Source organism: Triticum aestivum, chromosome 1B (genome assembly GCF_018294505.1).
Source record: "Triticum aestivum cultivar Chinese Spring chromosome 1B, IWGSC CS RefSeq v2.1, whole genome shotgun sequence".
NCBI classification, from domain to species: domain Eukaryota; kingdom Viridiplantae; phylum Streptophyta; class Magnoliopsida; order Poales; family Poaceae; genus Triticum; species Triticum aestivum.
Window position 1 is genome coordinate 642,364,579 of NC_057795.1, and position 20,991 is coordinate 642,385,569.

Below are 20,991 nucleotides of genomic sequence, written 5' to 3' on the forward strand. Positions count from 1 at the left end.
CATAGATAACTTATTCTCAAATCCATGGATTTGCCACCATAGGAGTGACTCACAAGTGACCACGATCCACAACTAGTACATGAAAGCAAACGAATTGAGGTTACTACAGACTAAGTATAATCACAATAGCAAACCCTTTTTAAATAACATTGTTCAAAGCACCACAAAGGCATGGACCAGAACATCAAGCTTCCAGAAGAAAACCAAGCTGCTTACGTAGAAAATCTGACCCATATTAAACACCTGACTCATATGAATGTACCAACCAGTGGCGTGCAAACTCGGTTGGCAATTACGGTGCTGCTTTTAGCAAACCATCTGACAACCATTCAGTGTAACTGGGATATAAGGATCGCATCGGAGATTAAAATCCCTCTCAAAACTGAAGATGACACAAGATCTCTGGTTTTCCATATCATATGACACAAGCTATTCATTCCACGCAAGGACATGGAATCGTTTTGCATTCCATATCGACTGCGACAAATGTACAAACCTCATTGTGGCCTATCGTCTTTGAATGGGTGAGATGTGTTGAATCTCCAATACTTTCTTTTTTATATTGGTATGTATGAATTAACTTTGGTGAGTAACTAGATTTGCAAGATCAAATAAAGGGGAAAATGGTTCAATTTTATTAGTTGCATCGGAAAAAATAGTACACACAATGTGGATGCCATGAAAAACATTGTATCATAATATTGCTTTTTTCTATTTGTCCATCAACCAGATCGGCCTTGCACGCATCGCCCAACTCAAAAGTGAACAATGTAACCTGCAAATGATATTCAAAGTCTCTTAATTAACTAATTTCCATACATGGAGATAGTAAGTAAACAAAGATATGTGACAATATAAAAAAAACTTCTCAAACAAAACACATATGAACATATCAAGTATACGTTAATATCAATAGCAAAACGAACCTGCACAGTTGTCTCCTTCATGCAACGCATTGCCGCACGAATGAGTGACAGCAGCCCACCTTGGTAGATTGATCTGAGCCAAATCTGCGGTGGTAAACGCATTGCAAATTGCCAGGAGGTTCACTGAACGTGTCACTACTTGGCAGCATGCATGGCTTGGTTCGAATGGCCAGTGCACACCTTTCTTAATATTAAATTTACAGTGTTCCATCACCGCATCTTTTTCGATGGCAGCTCGAGACCTACTTGCCCATGTATGGTTTGGGAAAAAAGAGAACGTCACAAAAACTACGAGGTAGAACATGGCAACCGCTCTAGCACTAGCCATATCAATCAACTTTGAAAGATGCAGACCAATCCTTACGCAGGAAGGTGACTCGGTATATGTATGTTTTTGATCGATGTGTGATTGTGTATCACCTAGGCTCTCTATTTATATAGGCAGAGTGCTATGGGAAATGCCACTTATCTTCATGCTTAAGTTATGCATGGGTGATATCTTGCTAGAAAATTTATTGGTTGCATTTGATTCATTTAGTAGGTTCTACTCCCTCCGTCCAGGTTGATTGGACCCATGAGCCAACTAGCGGAGTCCCTATTTGTAAGGCCCGGACAATTAAAGCACTAAGTTTCCCCCCTTAATTCTTGAGTTATTCACTTTGTTGGTTCCAATGAAACGCATGCAACCACTTAAATGGATGCACTTAATTAGGCCCGGCGAGTAGGCAGCCAATTACATGCAAGCGCACGCATGTAGCTACTTAAATCACTGCAACCAATGCCTCTAAATTACTGCGCATGCTGTTAATTGTGCCTAGAAGAGTGTATGACTTGGTCTTCGTATTTTGGCTCTCGGGACAATAACCCGGACGGAGGGAGTAATTATAAAATAGGATATGTATTAGTATCTCGATGTGTTGTCATTAATTTAGACACAGCTAATGCATGTACTCCCTCCTTTGTGGTTTAATTACATGACTTAAATTTGAAATCTCATCAACCAAGGAAGATGATGAGTGGAGAAACGTATCTCGTAGTTTAATCTACATTAATTACAATACATGCATGGATGACCACTACTCCCTTCGGCCGGGTTTATTGGGCCCAGGAGCCAACTACTGGAGTCCCTATTTGTAAGGCCCGGACAATTAAAGCACTAAGTTTTTCTCCTTCATTCTTGAATTGTTCACTGTGTTGATTCCAATGAAACGCATGCAACCACTTAAATCGCTGCACTCAATGAGGCCCGACGAGTATGCAGCCAATTACATGCAAGCGCACGCATGCATCCACTTAAATGACTACAACCAATGCCTCTAAATTACTGCGCATGTTGTTAATTGTGCCTAGAAGAGTGTATGACTTGGTCTCCGTGTTTTGGCTCTCGGACCCAATAAACCTGTATGGGGGAGTAAATGAGTAGGAATGGTCACATGCATTTGTTGGTTTCTTTTCATCCTTGCATGCATCAATTTAATGTACCTTGGAATGTGAACTTGCGGTAGAAAGAAGTGAAAATAAGACTTATAATATGATAAACCAAGAAAATGATATGAGCCCAATAAACCGAAAAGGAGGGAGTTCATATTAAAGTCTGGGAGGGTAGGTCCCACCTATTAGTAATAGATTTCCAAATTAGCTGATTTAATAATCTAGGCGGATTTTTACCGAAAACAAATAAGTGCACTTTATTGCTTGCAATCCTCCTGCATGGGCTGCAACCTAGTAAAACGTTAAAGCCACGAAAAAAGTTGAACATAGGAATCCCACGTACAGAGCCGAAGCCAAAAGCCCGCATTGTTCATTATAATAGTTCGGTCTCTATCTTCATCAGTTGCGAGTTGCATCTGACTACCAGCAGTTCTTCGATGATCATAATGGATACGGAGGGGAATACTTGGAGGAAAATCTGAGTCCCACTGAGCGTGAAAGACATGTCGGATTATGGTTTTATCGTGCAGTCTCAGGGATCCATGTATGCAATTCATATGGATTACAGTAGTGATGATTGCCAGTTCTCAGTGTTTTTTTAAAGGAGGATGTACCCCGGCCTCTGCATCTGGACGATGCATGCAGCCATATTATTAATTATTCACAAAGACCATATAAGGTGATACATCAATAAATATGAAGCCACCATCTTGGCAACACTGTTGCTACTCCTATATCCCCTTGATGAAGGTGTGCCGAATGTCCGGACCTAATACCAAACAAACATCGCACCAAAACCTAACATCTAAAGCCGGGTGTCCCATCCAAGCCACTACCTGGATTGGGTCACACATCGGCCCGGCACACTCCTAGTGAGCACCGCATGCTGCAAGGGTCGTCACCTCCATCTTCCATCGGTGCATCCTCAGAGATGAACTGATGAACCGACCTTGCCAGGCCTCTCTGCCATCAACGCCACCATGACGCCAGACAACTTCCTCCTCCTGCGCGAGTCCAACTCCACGCATCGGACGCCAAGTCTCCACTGCGCCATGCCACAGAGACCCACCGTTGACAATACGATTGATGCCACACCGCTCCACCTACAGGCCATCTCGCATTGACTCCGAACTACCAGCAACTCCACCACCCTGAGCAGTCCCCGACCGACGCCTTTGGGAAGGAACATGACACCAAAGTGCCATCATCACCCAAACAAAGGAACATAGGCTTTCGCATGCGCTCATGCCAGAGGTGGGGGGCATATGATCCACATCGAAGCCTCCATGAAGGGAATCAGCGCTGAAGGTGTCGACTTTGGTGCGGCCGTCACACCCGCCTGAAGTTTCCCCCGGATCCAAGCCCACCCGCCAGATCCGTCCAGGCAGTACTGGCGTCGACCGTAGTGGGCAGTGGAACGTGAAGCATACAACTAACATGTTCGAAGTGTAAGGCTATGACGAGGTCTGTACACTTGTTGCAGTCGATGAGGAATGCAAATTGAATTATTTTTTCCCAAATCAATGGATGGGATGAAAAGCTTGTCTCATACGATAAGGAAAACCAAAAATTTCATGTTATCTTCAGTTTCGTGAGATACTTTAGGCCCAATTGTTTTGCAAGAATCTGGGGATTCTCCCAGAATCCGACCCCTACCCAGCTTCTCCCAGAAGCTTTGAGCCCCATTTGCTTTATAATCCTGTCTACCAAGACCGTAACTAGATAGGATTGTAAATCAAATGGGGCTCAAATATTTTAGGAGAAACTGGGTAGGGGTCGCATTCTGGGAGAATCACCAGATTCTGGCAAAAGAACTGGGCCTTAATCTCTGGTGCGAACCTTATATTCCCAGTTACACGACATGGTTGTCAGATGGTTTCCTAAAACCAGCACCATGAATCCATGATTGCTTACGAGTTTGCAATGCCACTGGTACCTTCATATAAATTAGTTGTTAAATATGGGTTAGATCTTCTAAGCAGCTTGATTTTCTTTGATCCATGTCTTCCTGCAACAACAACGAGATCATATCATGATGAGAAGAGCTTGTGCCACTACCTTGTCAAGTTATATGTGAACCGATTCCTTGTTGGCATTGACCACATCTGGTCGATGGCCACTGATACGTCTCCAACATATCTATAATTTTTGATTGTTCCATGCTATTATATTATCTGTTTTAGATGTTTTATATGCATTAATATGCAATTTTATATTATTTTTGGGACTAACCTATTAACCGAGAGCCCAATGCCAGTTTCTGTTTTTTTTTTGCCTATTTCAGAGTTTCGCGGAAAAGGAATACCACACGGAGTCCAAATGGAATGAAACTTTCGCGATGATCTTTCTTGAACCAAAAGCAAACCAGAAGACTTGGAGATGAAGTCGGAGACACAACGAGGCGGCCACAAGGGTGGAGGGCGCGCCCAGGGGGTAGGGCGCCCCTCTACCTCGTGTGCCCCTTGTGGGTCTATTGGCCTAGTTCCTTCGCCTATATATACTCTTATACCCCAAAAACTTTCGGGGGAGCCACGAAACCACTTTTCCACCACTGCAACCTTCTGTACCCGTGATATCCCATCTAGTGGCTTTCTCCGGCGTCTTGCTGAAGGGGAATTCGATCACGGAGGGATTCTACATCAATATCATTACCCTTCCGATGAAGCGTGAGTAGTTTACCTCACACCTACGGGTCCATAGCTAGTAGTTAGATGGCTTCTTCTCTCTCTTTGATTCTCAATACCATGTTCTCCTCGATGTTCTTGGAGATCAATTCGATGTAATATTCTTTTGCGGTGTATTTGCCGAGATCCGATGAATTGTGGATTTATGATCAGACTATCTATGAATATTATTTGAATCTTCTCTGAATTCTTATATACATGATTTGATATCTTTGCAAGTCTCTTCGAATTATCGGTTTTGTTTGGCCTACTAGATTGGTTTTTCTTGCAATGGGAGAAGTGCTTAGCTTTGGGTTCAATCTTGCAGTGTTCTTTTCCAATGACAGTAGGGGCGGCAAGGCATGTATTGTATTGTTGCCATCGAGGATAAAAAGATGGGGTTTTCATCATATTTCTTTAGTTAATTCCTCTACATCATGTCATATTACTTAATGCGTTACTCCATTCTTTATGAACTTAATACTTTAGATGCATGTTGGATAGTGGTCGATGTGTGGAGTAATAGTAGTAGATGCAGAATCATTTCAGTCTACTTGACACAGACGTGATGCCTATATTCATGATCATTGCCTTAGATATCGTCATAACTTTGCACTCTTCTATCAATTGCTCGACAGTAATTTGTTCACCCACCATAATATTTGTTATCTTGAGAGAAGCCACTAGTGAAACCAATGGCCCCCGGGTCTCTTTTCCATCATATAAGTTCTCTTTTACATCATACTAGTTTCCGATCTACTATTTTGCAATCTTTTACTTTCCAATCTATAAACCAAAAATACCAAAAATATTTACTTTACCGTTTATATATCTCTATCAGATCACACTTTTGCAAGTAACCGTGAAGGGATTGGAAACCCCTTGATCGCGTTGGGTGCAAGTTGTTGATTGTTTCTGCAGGTATTAGGTGACTTGTGCACTATTTCCTACTGGATTGATACCTTGGTTCTCAAACTGAGAGAAATACTTACTGTACTTTGCTGCATCACCCTTTTCTCTTCAAGGGAAAAACCAACGCAAGCTCAAGAGGTAGCAGGAAGAATTTATGGCGCCATTGCCGGGGAGATCTACGTCAAGTCAAGCCATACCAAGTACCAATCATAAACTCTTCTCTCTTGCATTACATTATTTGCCATTCGCCTCTCGTTTTCCTCTCCCACACCTCTAAAATGGTTTTCGAAAAGATTTGCCTTTTCTTCGCCCCTCTTCCGTTCGTCTTTTTCGCTTGCTTCTTGTGTGCTCCTTTGTTAGATTGGTTTGTTGCCACTATGTCTGAAATTGGGGAGGTTATTGTTGAAAAGGATAGTAGTAACAATGGGGGGGGGGGGTACTTTGATGCTTTTGCTAATACTAATCCTCATGAAGAACCTACTATTTTGCAAACTAAAAAGTTCTGCATTGGTAGTGGCAATATTATTGAAAAAGGTGTTATGCAAGATTTCTTTACTTGTGTTGGTGCTTTACCCACTACGGGTGGATCTACTCTCCATAAAATTAGTAGTCTTTCGGATGCTATATCTTTGCTCGTAGTTGAACTTGAAAGACAATTTATTCACATGCATCCTTCCATACAAATATTTTTTCTAGAATTTTCTAATATTGAGCATTCTTCTATTAAACGCGCAGCTACCATCTTTCTAGCACACGAGTTCAGATTTATAATAAAAGAGACTAATGAAATTTTTGCGCATTATAGGGTAGACGTTGGTCGTCCTCCCATAGAAGCAACTCTCTTTAATCAGAAGACATAATGCGTTTACAATCCTTAGATCATGTTGCTTATAATGAAAATTTAAGAAAGAGAGTTCCTACCGATGTTCTAGTTGATAGGATTTCTGAGCTTAACGACGATTTTTCTATCCAAAACAACGGATTGGGTTTTTATCTTGAAAAAAATCTCATAACTTTTATCAAAAAGAACGCTTATAATGATGAGTTGGTTGTACAATATGAAGGGCCAAAGGAGGAACCAATTCCTCCCGAGCTTGATCTTGGGGATTTTTGTCCCATTAAATTTAGCCCTTTTGATTACTTTGGTTGCCACAAAGAAAACTTGCTGCTGAACGTAGAGAGTATGAGATGAGTTTTCGAGATTTTCCCTATCATTATTATAGCAATATCGAGATCTATTTGCGTTTTTATGCCTAGCTAAGGGCGTTAAACAATAGCGCTTGTCGGGAGGCAACCCAATTTTATTTTTGTTCTTTCCTTTTTGTTCCTATTTAGTAATAAATAATTCATCTAGCCTCTCGTTAGATGTGGTTTTATGTTTTAATTCGTTTTTGTGCCAAGTTAAACCTTTAGGATATCTTATGGTGATAGTTGTCTTGATCCTGCTGAAAATCAGAAACTTTTGCGCCCAGTATAGTTTTCAAATTCACAGAAATGTGCTTTTGATCTGTTTCTTTTTGCTATGGATTGGTACACAAATTGCTTAGGTTTTTATAATTTGGCCGGATTTTTGGAGTTACAGAAGTATTCGAGAGTTACAGATTACTACATACTATTCTGTTTTTGATAGATTCTATTTTTTGCGTGTTCTTTGCTTATTTTGATGAATCTATGGGTAGTATCGGGGGGTATGAACCATGGAAAAGTTGGAATACATTAGATATTACATCAATATAAATAAAGAATGAGTTTGCAACAGTACCTAAGGTGGCGATTTACTTTCTTATACTAACGGAGCTCATGAGATTTCCTGTTGAGTTTTGTGTTGTGAAGTTTTCATGTTTTTGGTAAGGATATTTGATGGATTATGGAATAAGGAGTGGCAATATCCTAAGTTTGGGGATCCCAAGGCACCCCAAGGTAAAATTCAAGGACAACCGAAAGCCTAAGCTTGGGGATTCCCCGGAAGGCATCCCCTGTTTCATCTTCGTCTATCGGTAACTTTACTTGAGGCTATATTTTTATTCACCACATGATATGTGTTTTGCTTGGAGCATCTTGTATGATTTGAGTCTTTGCTTTTTAGTTTTACACAATCATCTTTGCTGTACACACCTTTTGGGAGAGACACGCATGAATCGTGATTTATTAGAATACTCTATGTGCCTCACTTATATCTTTTGTGCTAGATAATATTGCTCTAATACTTCACTTGTATCTTTTTAGAGCATGGCGGTGGCTTTATTTTAGAGAAATTGTTAAACTCTCATGCTTCACTTATATTATTTTGAGAGTCTTTTAGAGCAACATGGTAATTTGCTTTGGTTATAAATTTAGTCCTAATATGATAGGCATCCAAGATGGATACAATAAAAACTTTCATATGAAGTGCATTGAATATTGTGAGAAGTTTGATTCTTTATGATTGTTTTGAGATATGAAGATGGTGATATTAGAGTCATGCTAGTGGAGTAGTTGTAAATTTGAGAGATACTATTGTTAAAGTTTGTGATTCCCGTAGCATGCACGTATGGTGAACCGTTATGTGATGAAGTTGGAGCATGATTTATTTTTTGATTGTCTTCCTTTGTGTGGAGGTCGGGATCGCTCGATGGTTAACTCCTACCAACCTTTCCCCTAGGAGCATGCACGTAGTCCTTCGTTTCGATAACTAATAGATTTTTGCAATAATTATGTGATTTCTCTATGACTAATGTTGAGTCCATGGATTATACGCACTCTCACCCTTTCACCATTGCTAACCTCTCTAGTACCGCGCAATTTTCGCCGGTACCATACACCCACCATATACCTTCCTCAAAACAGCCACTATACTTACCTATTATGGCATTTCCATAGCCATTCTGAGATATATTGCCATGCAACTTTCCACCGTTCCGTTTATTATGACATGCTCCATCATTGTCATATTGCTTTGCATGATCATGTAGTTGACATTGTATTTGTGGCAAAGCCACCGTTTGTAATTCTTTCATACATGTCACTCTTGAGTCATTGCACATCCCGGTACACCGCTGGAGGCATTCACATAGAGTCATATTTTGTTCTAAGTATTGAGTTGTAATTATTGAGCTGTAAGTAAATAAAAGTGTGATGATCTTTATTATTAGAGCATTGTTCCATGTGAGGAAAGGATGATGGAGACTATGATTCCCCCACAAGTCGGGATGAGACTCCAGACGAAAAAAAGGAGGCCATAAAAAAGGAGAAAGGCCCAAATAAAAAAATGAGAGAAAAAGAGATAAGGGGTAATGTTACTATACTTTTTCCACACTTGTGCTTCAAAGTAGCACCATCATCTTCACGATAGAGAGTCTCTTATTCTGCCACTTTCATATACTAGTGGAAATTTTTCATTATAGAACTTGGCCTGTATATTCCAATGATGGGATTCCTCAAATTGCCCTAGGTCTTCGTGAGCAAGCAAGTTGGATGCACGCCCACTTAGTTTCCTTTTGAGCTTTCATACACTTATAGCTCTAGTGCATCCGTTGCATGGCAATCCCTACTCACTCACATTGATATCTATTGATGGGCATCTCCATAGCCCGTCGATACACCTAGTTGATGTGAGACTATCTTCTCCCTTTTAGTCTTCTCCACAACCACCATATTCTCTTTCACCATAGTGCTATATCCATGGCTCATGCTCATGTATTGTGTAAAGATTGAAAAAGTTTGAGAATACTAAAGTATGAAACAATTGCTTGGTTGAACCCGGGGTTGTACATGATTTAAATATTTCGTGTGATGAAGATAGAGCATAGCCAGACTATATGATTTTGTAGGGATAACTTTCTTTGTCCATGTTATTTTCAGAAGACATGATTGCTTTCTTAGTATGCTAGAGGTATTACTATTTTTATGTCAATATCGAACTTCTGTTTTGAATCTTTTGGATCTAAACATTCACGCCACAATAAGGAAAATTACATGGATAAATGTGTTAGATAGTATTCCACATCAAAAGTTCTGTTTTTATCATTTACCTACTCGAGGACGAGCAGGAATCACTACTAGGAAAAGGCGTACTAGTGGCGCACCAGTTTTGCCTACTAATGGCGCACCACTAGTGCGCCACTAGTACCACACCACTAGTATTATTTTATTTTATTTTTCCTTAATCTTGGGTCACTATGGCTTAATCTCGGGTCAATATGCTTAATCTCGGGTCAAATCACACTCCATGGTCAAACTTCCCGAAAGGTCACCCATCCTCACACTACTCCAACCCAATCACGCTTAACTTCAGTGTTCTATCCAAGCCCAACACCAGCTCACTTCACAGGCACTTGTTGATATATCTAGCATATCAATCCTATTAAACCTTGTTGATGTTTAGGACTTTGTGCATGTTCATGAGTGTGATGAAATTTTGAAAAATTATTTCAAACTTCCGTTCATATTACGTATCATATTTTGAAAAAAAAATCCCGAAAAAAATATTCGAAATTAGTTTCTGTTACTAGTGGCGCACCTAGCAAACGGTGCACCTCTAGTAAGTTTGAAATTTTCTGAATTTTTTTGCCTCCAGATCTTAAAAGCCCCGAACTTTTTTCTGTTAGGTTTTTGAGAATTTTGAAAATGTTTAACGGGGTTTCCCCGGTTAAATTTGGGTGTAACTTTTTGAGTAGATGATTTTTCATATAAAAAACTTTTTAATCCGAGTTTGTATGCAAAAGTTATGCCCATTTTATAAATTCCAGAGAGATTTTGCAAATAAAGTCGAAATTCATATTTGCAAATTTTCCCAACAACTAGACCACATATCACATGGGAAACTTATTTTCTTTTATTTTTTTGACATTTCTATCATTTTCTTTTATTTATTTTTTAAACTGAAAAGGCGGTCCATGGGGAGGGGGGGCATTCGGGGGAATTTTGGGTCAAAGCTAGTAATGGCGCACCACACCCACGGTGCGCCATTACTAACATTGAAAAAAAATAAAAAAAATTGTTAGTAATGGCGCACCGTGGGAGTGGTGCGCCATTACTAGTTTTAACTAGTAATGGCGCACCGTGGACACGGTGCGCCATTACTAGTTTTAACTAGTAATGGCGCACCGCGTCCACGGTGCGCCATTGCTAACTTTGTACTAACTTTGAAAAAAAATAAAAAAATATATGTTATTAATGGCGCACTGAGTGTGTGGTGCGCCATTACTAGTTAAACTAGTAATGGCGCACTATCCCCTGGTGCGCCATTACTAGTTTTGTAAAAAAAATGTTACTAATGGCGCACCGTGTATGTGGTGCGCCATTAGTATTTGAAGTTTAATGGCGCACCTATATGTGGTGCGCCATTGCTATATACTAATGGCGCATCACACATGTGGTGCGCCATTAGTGTCCATTTCATTTATAGCCGTTTTCCTAGTAGTGAATTAGCCACCATGTCTCCCGTGCCGGTGAAGGCCGTTGGCATGGTAGGAGATGATCGGAGGAGGATGCGTCTGGTCTCCTTCTCCACAAGGCACTGGAGAAAGAGGAAATACTTGTCGGCCCCTAGCGCCGGAGGTGGGGTCCATGTGGCCTCCGGCCACAACGCTGGTGACTACAGGGACATGCGCAGCCCTCAGAACGCAGAGGTCGACTGGCCTGAATGAAAGGGGTACATATGGCACGGCGGGCCATAGCTGCAAGGTCCGGTAGAGGGAGGGCTTCGTTTTTAGATGTGTCTTCGAGATTTGTTACGGTTTGTGTCCTGCTCAGGGAGGCGAGACGGCGGTAGCTCCCTGAAGGTGGAATAAGGTTCTCCCCGCCTACTCCCCATTCCGGTGATGCGTCTAGGATCTGTGTCTCCGGCGAATCTGTCCTTTATGGATTTGCTCGGATCTGTTCATCGTTCGTCTACCTTCGTTTGTTTTCAGGTTGGATCCTTCCGATCTACGCTACTCTTCATCGGCCGCGGCTGTTGTTCTCGCGTGCTAGTCCTTGGGGCCTTAGCACGACGACTTCCCGACTGTCTACTACACCAAGTTTTGCCCGGCTCCGGTGAGGGAGGGGTGATGATGGCGGCACGCGTTCGGCTCGCTTGAGTGCTTGTAGTCGTCGCTAGGTGGGCTACGAATTTGTATGTATTTTTATTATTTCTGATATTCATTGTACTGTCATGATTGAAGATGAATAGATCGAATGTTTTCCCGCCGGGCGACCAGCCGGATTTCAACGGCGGCTGCCATGGCCGCATCCTAGCTCGCATCCACCATCTCCTTCCCCCGGACAGGTCTCCAACTCCCCATCTCCATCTCCCTTGCCTTTTTCTCACCATCCTCCCTACTTTCTTCTGGCTTTTCTCCTTTTTCAGTTTCTCTCATGATTTTCTCTGCGAAGTTGCGGCCCCTTCTGCAGGCGACTCATCCCCTACAAGGACACCGTTCCTGACGCCCGAGCCTACGTGGTCTGTGGGGCAGCTTGCTGGGGCGACGCATTGGCCATGCCCTAAGGGCATCTCCAAAACGGACATGTAAAACTCTTGTAAAGGTCCGGACCACGTGGTCCGAACACTTTGTACTATCCAATGCAGTTTCATAAACGTTTGTCGACCACTCTACACGTCCATTTTCTCGAAACTGAAACCAAACTTGGGTGGCTTTGCGGGAGTCCGGACAATATATGAAGATTCGCTTCGCCCATTGTCAGTTGGACCACATGTCCTCACAACACATGTGCTTTGTTCTTTAGGTCCGCCTGGTCCACCTCTGTCATCCTAATTTGATGCCTATTTAAGGGACATGGTTGGTTGACCAGCTCCTGCACCATGTCTGTGGACGTGTTCAGACAAGGTCCGTAGATGGATAGTGTATTCGTTTTAGGGGGTAGCATTGAAGATGCCCTAACTAGATCATGGACATCATCTCGTGGACAAAAAGTGTGGTTGACAGTGTGAAGGGAAGAAGAAGATAAAAACAGGCTTCTATGCATGTGGGGTCGAGTGTGTTTGGGGGATTAAAATGATATAAAAAATAATTCTAAAAGGTATTTCCTCTGTCCTAAATTATAATTTGGGACGGAGGCACTACCTTTTTGAAAGATACGACACCTAATTTGGCATTGAGATAAGAGGATATGATAGAAATGCCCTAGAGGTACACAAGGAATGGCTCCTTTTTTTTGCATGATAATACGTGTCTCATTTATATCATAAGTATCGTAGTACAAGTCACGTAACCGACCTGACAAAACTGAAAAGACAGCAGAAAGCTAACCTTTGCACAAAGGAACAACAACCAAGAAGTAAAATTACAATCAAGATTGAAGAAACCTCTGAACTTGACACCAACATCCGTCACCTGCCTCTGGAACCACGACAGTAGCCACCAAAGGGAAAAGTGACGGATCACCTTCACACCCGAGCTCGTAGCGGCTCCATCGCTGACATGCAGCTTTGCGGACCTCTAAGGTGGTTCACCAAAGGTAAAACCATTACCGTTGAACGAATCAGACCGGGGCAACCCCAGACACGCCATCGAACTCCAGATCTGGCACCCCCACACGACTAGAACGCCGGAGGAGAAAACCACATCTGCCATCCACGAACCGCGAACCCAGCACACAATCCACCATCTTCCAGATGCCGCCGATGCAGACCACAATCTGCATTCGCTCCTGGACTACCTCCCAAGCTCCGCGCCGGCGCTGGAGCAAACGTCGTCGCAACGGCGGAGCCCGAGGACACAGGTCCACCACAAGGATGTTGCCGCCGCCATGCAATCCTTAGTTGAACAGACTGATTGCCAAATCCATCCCCAACCATAGGACCAATCGCCTTGTTGGAGTAGGATCCGAAGAAACTTTATTCAGCGCCGCCATCGCCGCCGCCGAAGCCAAGACGATGAACGGCCTAAACTCCTAATCTACAAAAGAGAAAACGATCCACGCGCGTGGATCCGGCGACCCCCCTCACCACCGACGACCGAGGCCGCCGGCGGAGGGGAGCCGCCGGACGGCAGCGGCGGAGAAGACTCCTGGCGGCGAGGTCGCCTTTTCTTTCTTCTGGCGGAAGAAAGAAACGCCTTCGACCTGATTTGAAAACCCACAAGGAACGGCTCTTGGCCGTACATATTCATGCAGAGTACATGTTGTACGTGTGAACTGATGAACACGCACGCTAGCTAGTTTCCTGCGGCGGCAGTACGAGTCCGTATTCGTGTCCTTGACCGTATTCGTGCAGAACACTACCTTACACGTGTTAGCAATAATAGTATATATAGCCACGTGATGTATCCATATTCCATAGCGTGGGAAGAGAAAACAAAAGCACAGCTCGACGATTTGGACGCGCACGTGACCCTCGATATATCGAGATTCGAGAAGCGAAACCACAAACATCGATCGATGGCGAGAGGTCGACGACGTTCCAGGCACCGTCGCGGTGTCACTGGCAATCAAACCATCGAGTCCTCCTCGTCTACTTGCGCCTCTCTTGATGCGTGCGTCTGCCGTGGCCAAAACCATCAGTCTCCAGTGCACGCGCCGGCACCGTGGCCTGACCTGCCGGCAGACGCGCTCCGCGAAATCTCCGGCCGCCTGCGCGACGTCGCCGACTACGTCCGCTTCCACGCCGTCTGCAAGGCATGGCGCGACACAGCGCCCGACGCGACCCTGACGAAGATGGCGGCGGCGGCCAAGCAGCCCTCCTTTCTGCCATGGCTCCTCGCACCCAACATCAAGGACCTCAAGTTCAGATGCGTTTTCTCCAGGAGAACCTACCACGCCGCGCCGCCATCCAGCCAACGGGACATGGTGGCCAGCGTCGACGGCTCCGCCGTCTGGTATTTGGTCGACAATGGCCCGTGCCCTACTCTCCGTGACATCCTCACCGGAGCCGTCATCAAGCATCTCCCCCCGTTCCCAAGGAAATCAAAGAATGCATCAGCAAGGGGACTACTACCAGTAATTATACACTTGGGCATGGCCTCCACAGCATCGTCTACGGTGACGGCACCACACTTCTCTACGGCCTCTACGAAACCGACCTGCAGGACGACGACCTTATTGCTAACTTCTGGGCAGCCCTCCTGCCTCCCGGAGAAGCCACGTGGACGGTCGTCGAGAGGACGCTTGAATGCCCGGACATTACCAACTTCTACGTCACGTATCACCGTGGAAACATATTGGTCACCGGCGGGTCTGACCTGTGGCACGCCGTGACACCGGACGATTACCACGGCGCCGTTCGAGATGTGGTGGTGCCGAGCCCCTGGATGCCAGGGGAGCGTCTAAACTACTTAGACATATACAACTACCTTCTCGAGTCCCACGGCGAGCTTCTCTGGGCGTCGGTTCACGTCCGCAAAGATTACATGGATTATTGGCGGCGCCGCGGTGTGGCCTTTGTCTCTTGCCTTCTTGGCGCTCTCTCGGTGTCCATTCATGCCCTAGAGGGGGAGGCGCCGGACAAAATGCGGTGGGTGAGCAAGGATGGCGAGAGCCTAGCTAACTGCGTCTTATTCCTGGGGTGGCCCAACAGCTTTGCCATGGATGCCTCGCGGCTAGGCGGTGATGCCGTGTCCGCCGGATGCGCATATTTTGTCTACAACATAGAGAACGGCATGCCTGGTCGATCGTGTTATGTGCATAGGTACAATCTTCTCAACGGCAAGACCAAATTCGTGGAGCAGTTGCCTGATGGATGGGACGATGATATGTGCATGTGGCTCTTCCCCCAGCCCGCTGTTGCTCCAAACCAGGTATATATACACAATCGTATTTACACATCTTTCTTTCTTTTTCGGCGAAATGCAATTATATTTAGACCTAGTAACTCCACAAACGTTATATCTCGTACCGAATATGACTATTTCACATTCAACTTTGATATTGTTATTTCTTTGACGACATTCACAGTTGTGCGACCAAATCTTCTCGTCCGTTTGTGATTCGACCAACAACCTTAGACCTTGGCATCAACTTATAAGTGATGAAGAGTTATTTTCTTGGAAATAGACAAACCCTTTTTTGCTAGTTCGGTGACTACCGCTATACTTGTAAAATCACATTTATATTGACAACACGCATGCATCATGAGCATTATTCATTCAATGTAGGGGTTAGTAGTGCTATATTTTTTTAATTTTTTTAACAAATGTCATAGGATAAGCTGATGGTTAAACTGTGTATTAGTACATCCTTCTAATATTGGTTAGATAAATGTACTAACACTCTGTTCCGCTATAAATTTGATTTTGCTGGATCAGGAAATCAGTGAAAGGTGTGATAGTTCAAAATGGTGGAAGAGGAAAAACCAACAGAGTACTACAACTCCAAAAAGCACTATTCACATGGAGAGACCTCAGCAACAACATTACAAGTCTTATTTCATGGTGATAGTAAACAACCTGCCTCACAGGGTGAATAACTTTCAGCTGCGTCGGTTCTTCAGCCAGCACGGTAAGGTATCCCAAGCTAAAGTGAGATGTAAGAAGAAGACCAATATCTCAAAGGGATTCGGGCATGTGACCATGGAGATGGTCAAGGAACATGCTAATGCTCTTGCTACACTTGACGGACTGGTAAGTGCATACATATTATGGCTTAACTAGATGATACCCCACGTATTGCTGTGGGACTCAGTTGCAGTATACTTTCAGGATATTTGATTATTTTGAATATGAATATTTGTATGAATAATATGAGAACTGAAACTAAACACATATATGATTTACTATATTTAATTATTGTTGAGGTGGGTCTTTCTCCCATGCATGTTTGCATGACGATGTGGGTCTTTTGCATGCATGTGTAACTTGATGAGGTGATGGGCCTTTTCCCATGCATGTTTGCATGATGAGGGTAGGTCTTGTGCATGCATGTTTACATGATGAGATGGCATGTGTGCATGTTCAGAGAAATATGTTAGTGGGCTAGCTATTTAGATATAGACGATTAATGGTGTTTTCAATTATCAAATTATGCATGATCACCTTTGGTTGGTTTGTAGATGTGTAACAATCAATGGATGCCTTCTTTATCTTGTTCCAGGTTTTGGGTGGATGCATCCTTGAAGTGAGCATCGTGAAGGTGATGTGGAAGCCAGAACAACATGTGAATTTTGCCGGATCGGGAGAGTATAGTCTTGACCATTATATATATATTGGCTTGGGGCTATTACTTTTTGCTTTTGTAATGTTGTGGAAGATTATTTAATTACGTGAATTGTACTCCTGGAACAGTATCACAGTTGACTCGGTCAAAACTAGAGCCGCATTTTATGCCTTCATCGAAGATATCCCATATCCCCCACATCATCTTGTTGTCCAGAGTTGTGATGCCTTTCCTTAGATCTTTAGGAAGTTGTAAGAGTTATCTCACCAAAGACTCTGCTTTGTAGATGAAAGGAAACAGTTTCCACTGCTTTTTGAGCCATCTATGATGATGGTTTATGTATTATTTGCGAAGAATATGTAGTAAGTTTTCGGGTAGGTGGTTGAATTGAAGCATTTTTTAAAAATTTGTTCAGTCTTTTACTACAAAATAATGTATGGAAATTCTTACAACACTGGGTGGATGAATTGCACTACTTGGTTTTGGTTTGGCTCAACTTTTACTTTGTGAAACATCCTTTGTGTATTTGTAAAAGGTAATTCCTGATTTTTTTTACATTTGGCAGTGTATTGCAAAGTTTGAATACTAGCTTAAATTAAATTTATGCTTATTTATATTACAAAATTGGCTTAATTTTGAATTCTGTGCAATCTTTTGGTGCAAAATGAAAACAATGATGCATATTCTTCCCTCTTCTCGTCCATGACCTCTCTCTCACTCTCTCTGCACAAACACACTCAAGCTCCTTGCTAGGACCGTACCAAGCGCTTTCGATGGGATTGGATCCGTGCGCATTTTGTTCGAGGTAATACTGCTGGTCAAAGAAATTTCACCAAGACATCAGAACCTAATAAAAAGATATGTGCATGTGGCTCTTCCCCCAGCCTGCCGTTGCTCCAAACCAGGTATATGCAATTATATTTGGAGCTCTTTTTTTTGCGTGAAATGCAATTATATTTAGATCTAGCTCCACAAAAGTTATATCTCATACCGAACATGACTATTTCACATTCTACTTATGTATTGTTATCTCACAGTTGTGCGATCAAATCTTCTCTTCCATTTGTGATTCGACCAACAACCTTAGAGCTTGGCATCAACTTAGAAGTGAGGAAGAGTTATTTTCTTGGAAATAGACAAACCCTTTTTTGATAGTTCGGTAAACAGCGCTATACTTTCTAAAAACCACATCTATACTGACAACACGCATGCATCATGAGCATTATTCATTCGATGTAGCGGTTAGTAGTGCCATATTTTATTTTATTTTATTTAACAAATGCCATAGGATAAGCTGATGGTTAAACTGTGTATTGCATCATTATAGTATTTGTTAGATAAATGTACTAACCCTCCGTTCTGCTATAAATTTGATTTTGTTGTATCAGGAAATCAGCGAAAGGTGTGAGTGTTCAAAATGGTGGAAGAGGAAAAACAACCAGCCGACTACAACTCCAAAAAGCACTATTGACATGGAGAGACCTCGACAACAACAATACAAGGCTTATTTCACGGTGATTGTAAACAACCTACCTCGCAGGGTGAATAACTCTCGGCTGCCTCGGTTCTTTGGCCAGATTGGTAAGGTGTCCCAATTAGCTAAGGTGAGATGTAAAAAGAAGACCAATATCTCGAAGGGATTCGGGCATGTGACCATGGAGATTGCCGAGGAACATGCTAATGCTCTTGCTACACTTGATGGACTGGTGAATACATACATATTATGGCTTAACCAGATGATACCTCGCATGTTGCTGTGATACTCAGTTGCAGCATACTTTCATGATATTTGATTATTTTGAATAATATGAGAATTAAAATTAAAAACATATACGATTTACTTTATTTAATTATTGACGAGGTGGGCCTTTTCCCATGCTGTTTGCATGACCATGTGGGTCTTCTTGCATGCATGGGTTTCTTGTTGAGGTGATGGGCCTTTTCCCATGCATGTTTGCATGATGAGGGTAGGTCTTGTGCATGCATGTTTACATGATGAGCTGGCATGGGGGCATGTTCACATAAATATGTTAGTGAGCTAGCAATTTAGATATAGAATATTAAGGGTGTTTTCAATAATCAAATTATGCATGACCATCTTTGGTTGGTTTACAGATGTGTAGCAATCAATGGATGCCTTCTTTCTCATGTTTCAGGTTTTGGGTGGATGTATCCTTGAAGTGAGCATCGTAAAGGTGATGTGGAAGTCAGAACAACACGTGAATTTTGTCGGATCGAGAGAGTATAGTCCTGACCATTATATATATTTTGGTTTGGCACTATTTCCTTTTGCTTTAGGGTTGTTGTGGGTGATTATTTAATTAAGTGAATTGTACTCCTGGAATAGTATCACAGATGACTCAGTCAAAACCGGAGCCGCATTTTATGCCTTCATCTATGATATCCCATATCCCCCACACCATCTCGTCGTCCATAATTGTGATGTCTTTCCTTAGATCTTTATTAGGAAGTTGCATGAGTTATCTCACCAAAGACTTTGCTTTGTAGATGAAAGGAAAAAATTCCCACTTCTTTTTGAGGCATCTACGATGATGGTTTATGTATTATCAGTGAAGAATATATAATAAGTTTTTGGGTAGGTGGTTGAATTGAATTGGTACATCTTTTTAAAATTGTTCAGTCCTTTGCTACAAGATAATGTATGGAAATTCTTACAACATTGGATATATGAATTGCACTACTTGGTTTTAGTTTGGCTCATCTTTTACTTTGTATTTAGTAATATCCTTTGTGTATTTTAAAAGGTAATTTCTGATTATTTTTTTACATTTGACAGTTTATTGCAAAGTTTGAATACTAGCTTAAAATTAATTTGTGCTTGTTTATATTAGAGAAATTGCTTAATTTTTGAATTGTGTGCAATCTTTTGGTGCAAAATGAAAATATTGATGCATATTCTTCCCTCTTCTCAAGATGTTTCGTCCATGACCTCTCTCTCTCTCTCACACACACACACTCCCAAGCTCTTTGGTAGGACCGAACCAAGCGCTTCTGATCGGATTGGTGCCATGGGAATTTTATTTTAGCTAATACTGCATGGTCAAAGAAATTTCACCAAGCTCCTTCCCACCCCCCCCCCCCTAAAAAAAGTAATTTCAGCAAGACAACAGAACCTAATATAAAAAGATAATTCTTTGCACCAAACGATGGGTGACGATCCTCTCACATATGTCCTATAGTACTAGAGCAATGATATAGAATAGGGGATGAGACATTAGGTATGGAGGCAGGGTGCCGGCTACTGTTGTAGCATGATGATTGAAACCTAATTAGTTGAGCTTTTTTTATGGTAACTTATACCGCAGTCATTTCGCACGGTTAGGCTCTTACCGGTAGTTCTCACACCATCCATATTTTCTGAGATGTGTGTTAGCTATGGCCCATCTAGATGTATGACAGTAGTATAATTGTTGTATCATTTTTTTCATCAAATCATTGTCAGTTTGATGGGTCCAAATTACTTACTTTTGCCACGAAAGATGTGCATGCATGTACCTTTCTTCTCCTCCATCCCAAACAAATCCGTTGACTTTACTTCATCTTAAGGAATCACTCATATATTTTAAACTATAAACTCATTTTTTTGGAACTTTTTATATATTTGGACTCTTGGCGTCAAGCCCTTTAGAACTAGACCCATTTTGGATACATTTCTAACACGTTTGAATTTTGACGTTTCACATTTCATACGTCAAAAAAACACATCTCACTAAAAAATATGAAACAACCCAATTTCACTAGAAATATGTGAAAACAACTTGTTTCACCGACACATACTTAACCAAAAATATGAAACTGAAATGTCAACTTGTGAAACTAACTATTTGAAAATAGGTAACCGTTTTCTTAAGAGTGAAATATGTTATTTAAAAAATATGCAAATGAAACAGATGTGATTTTTGTGAAACAAGTCAGTGAAATGTGAAATGTACCTTCTGAAAGTGAAAAAAATGTCTTTTCTGGGTCAAATC

The 20,991-nt window shown here is 42.1% G+C and overlaps 1 protein-coding gene across 1 annotated transcript; it reads left to right on the forward strand.

Annotated features, from left to right (window-relative positions):
* The first annotated feature begins 14,201 nt into the window (after nt 1-14,201).
* Nucleotides 14,202-17,302, forward strand: LOC123098112 (uncharacterized). The gene is made up of 3 exons (XM_044520003.1): nt 14,202-15,645; nt 16,153-16,467; nt 16,937-17,302. The coding sequence occupies exons 1-3, from the start codon at nt 15,160-15,162 to the stop codon at nt 17,099-17,101; spliced, it is 966 nt and encodes a 321-aa protein (XP_044375938.1). The 5' UTR covers nt 14,202-15,159; the 3' UTR covers nt 17,102-17,302.
* The last annotated feature ends 3,689 nt before the right edge of the window (nt 17,303-20,991 follow it).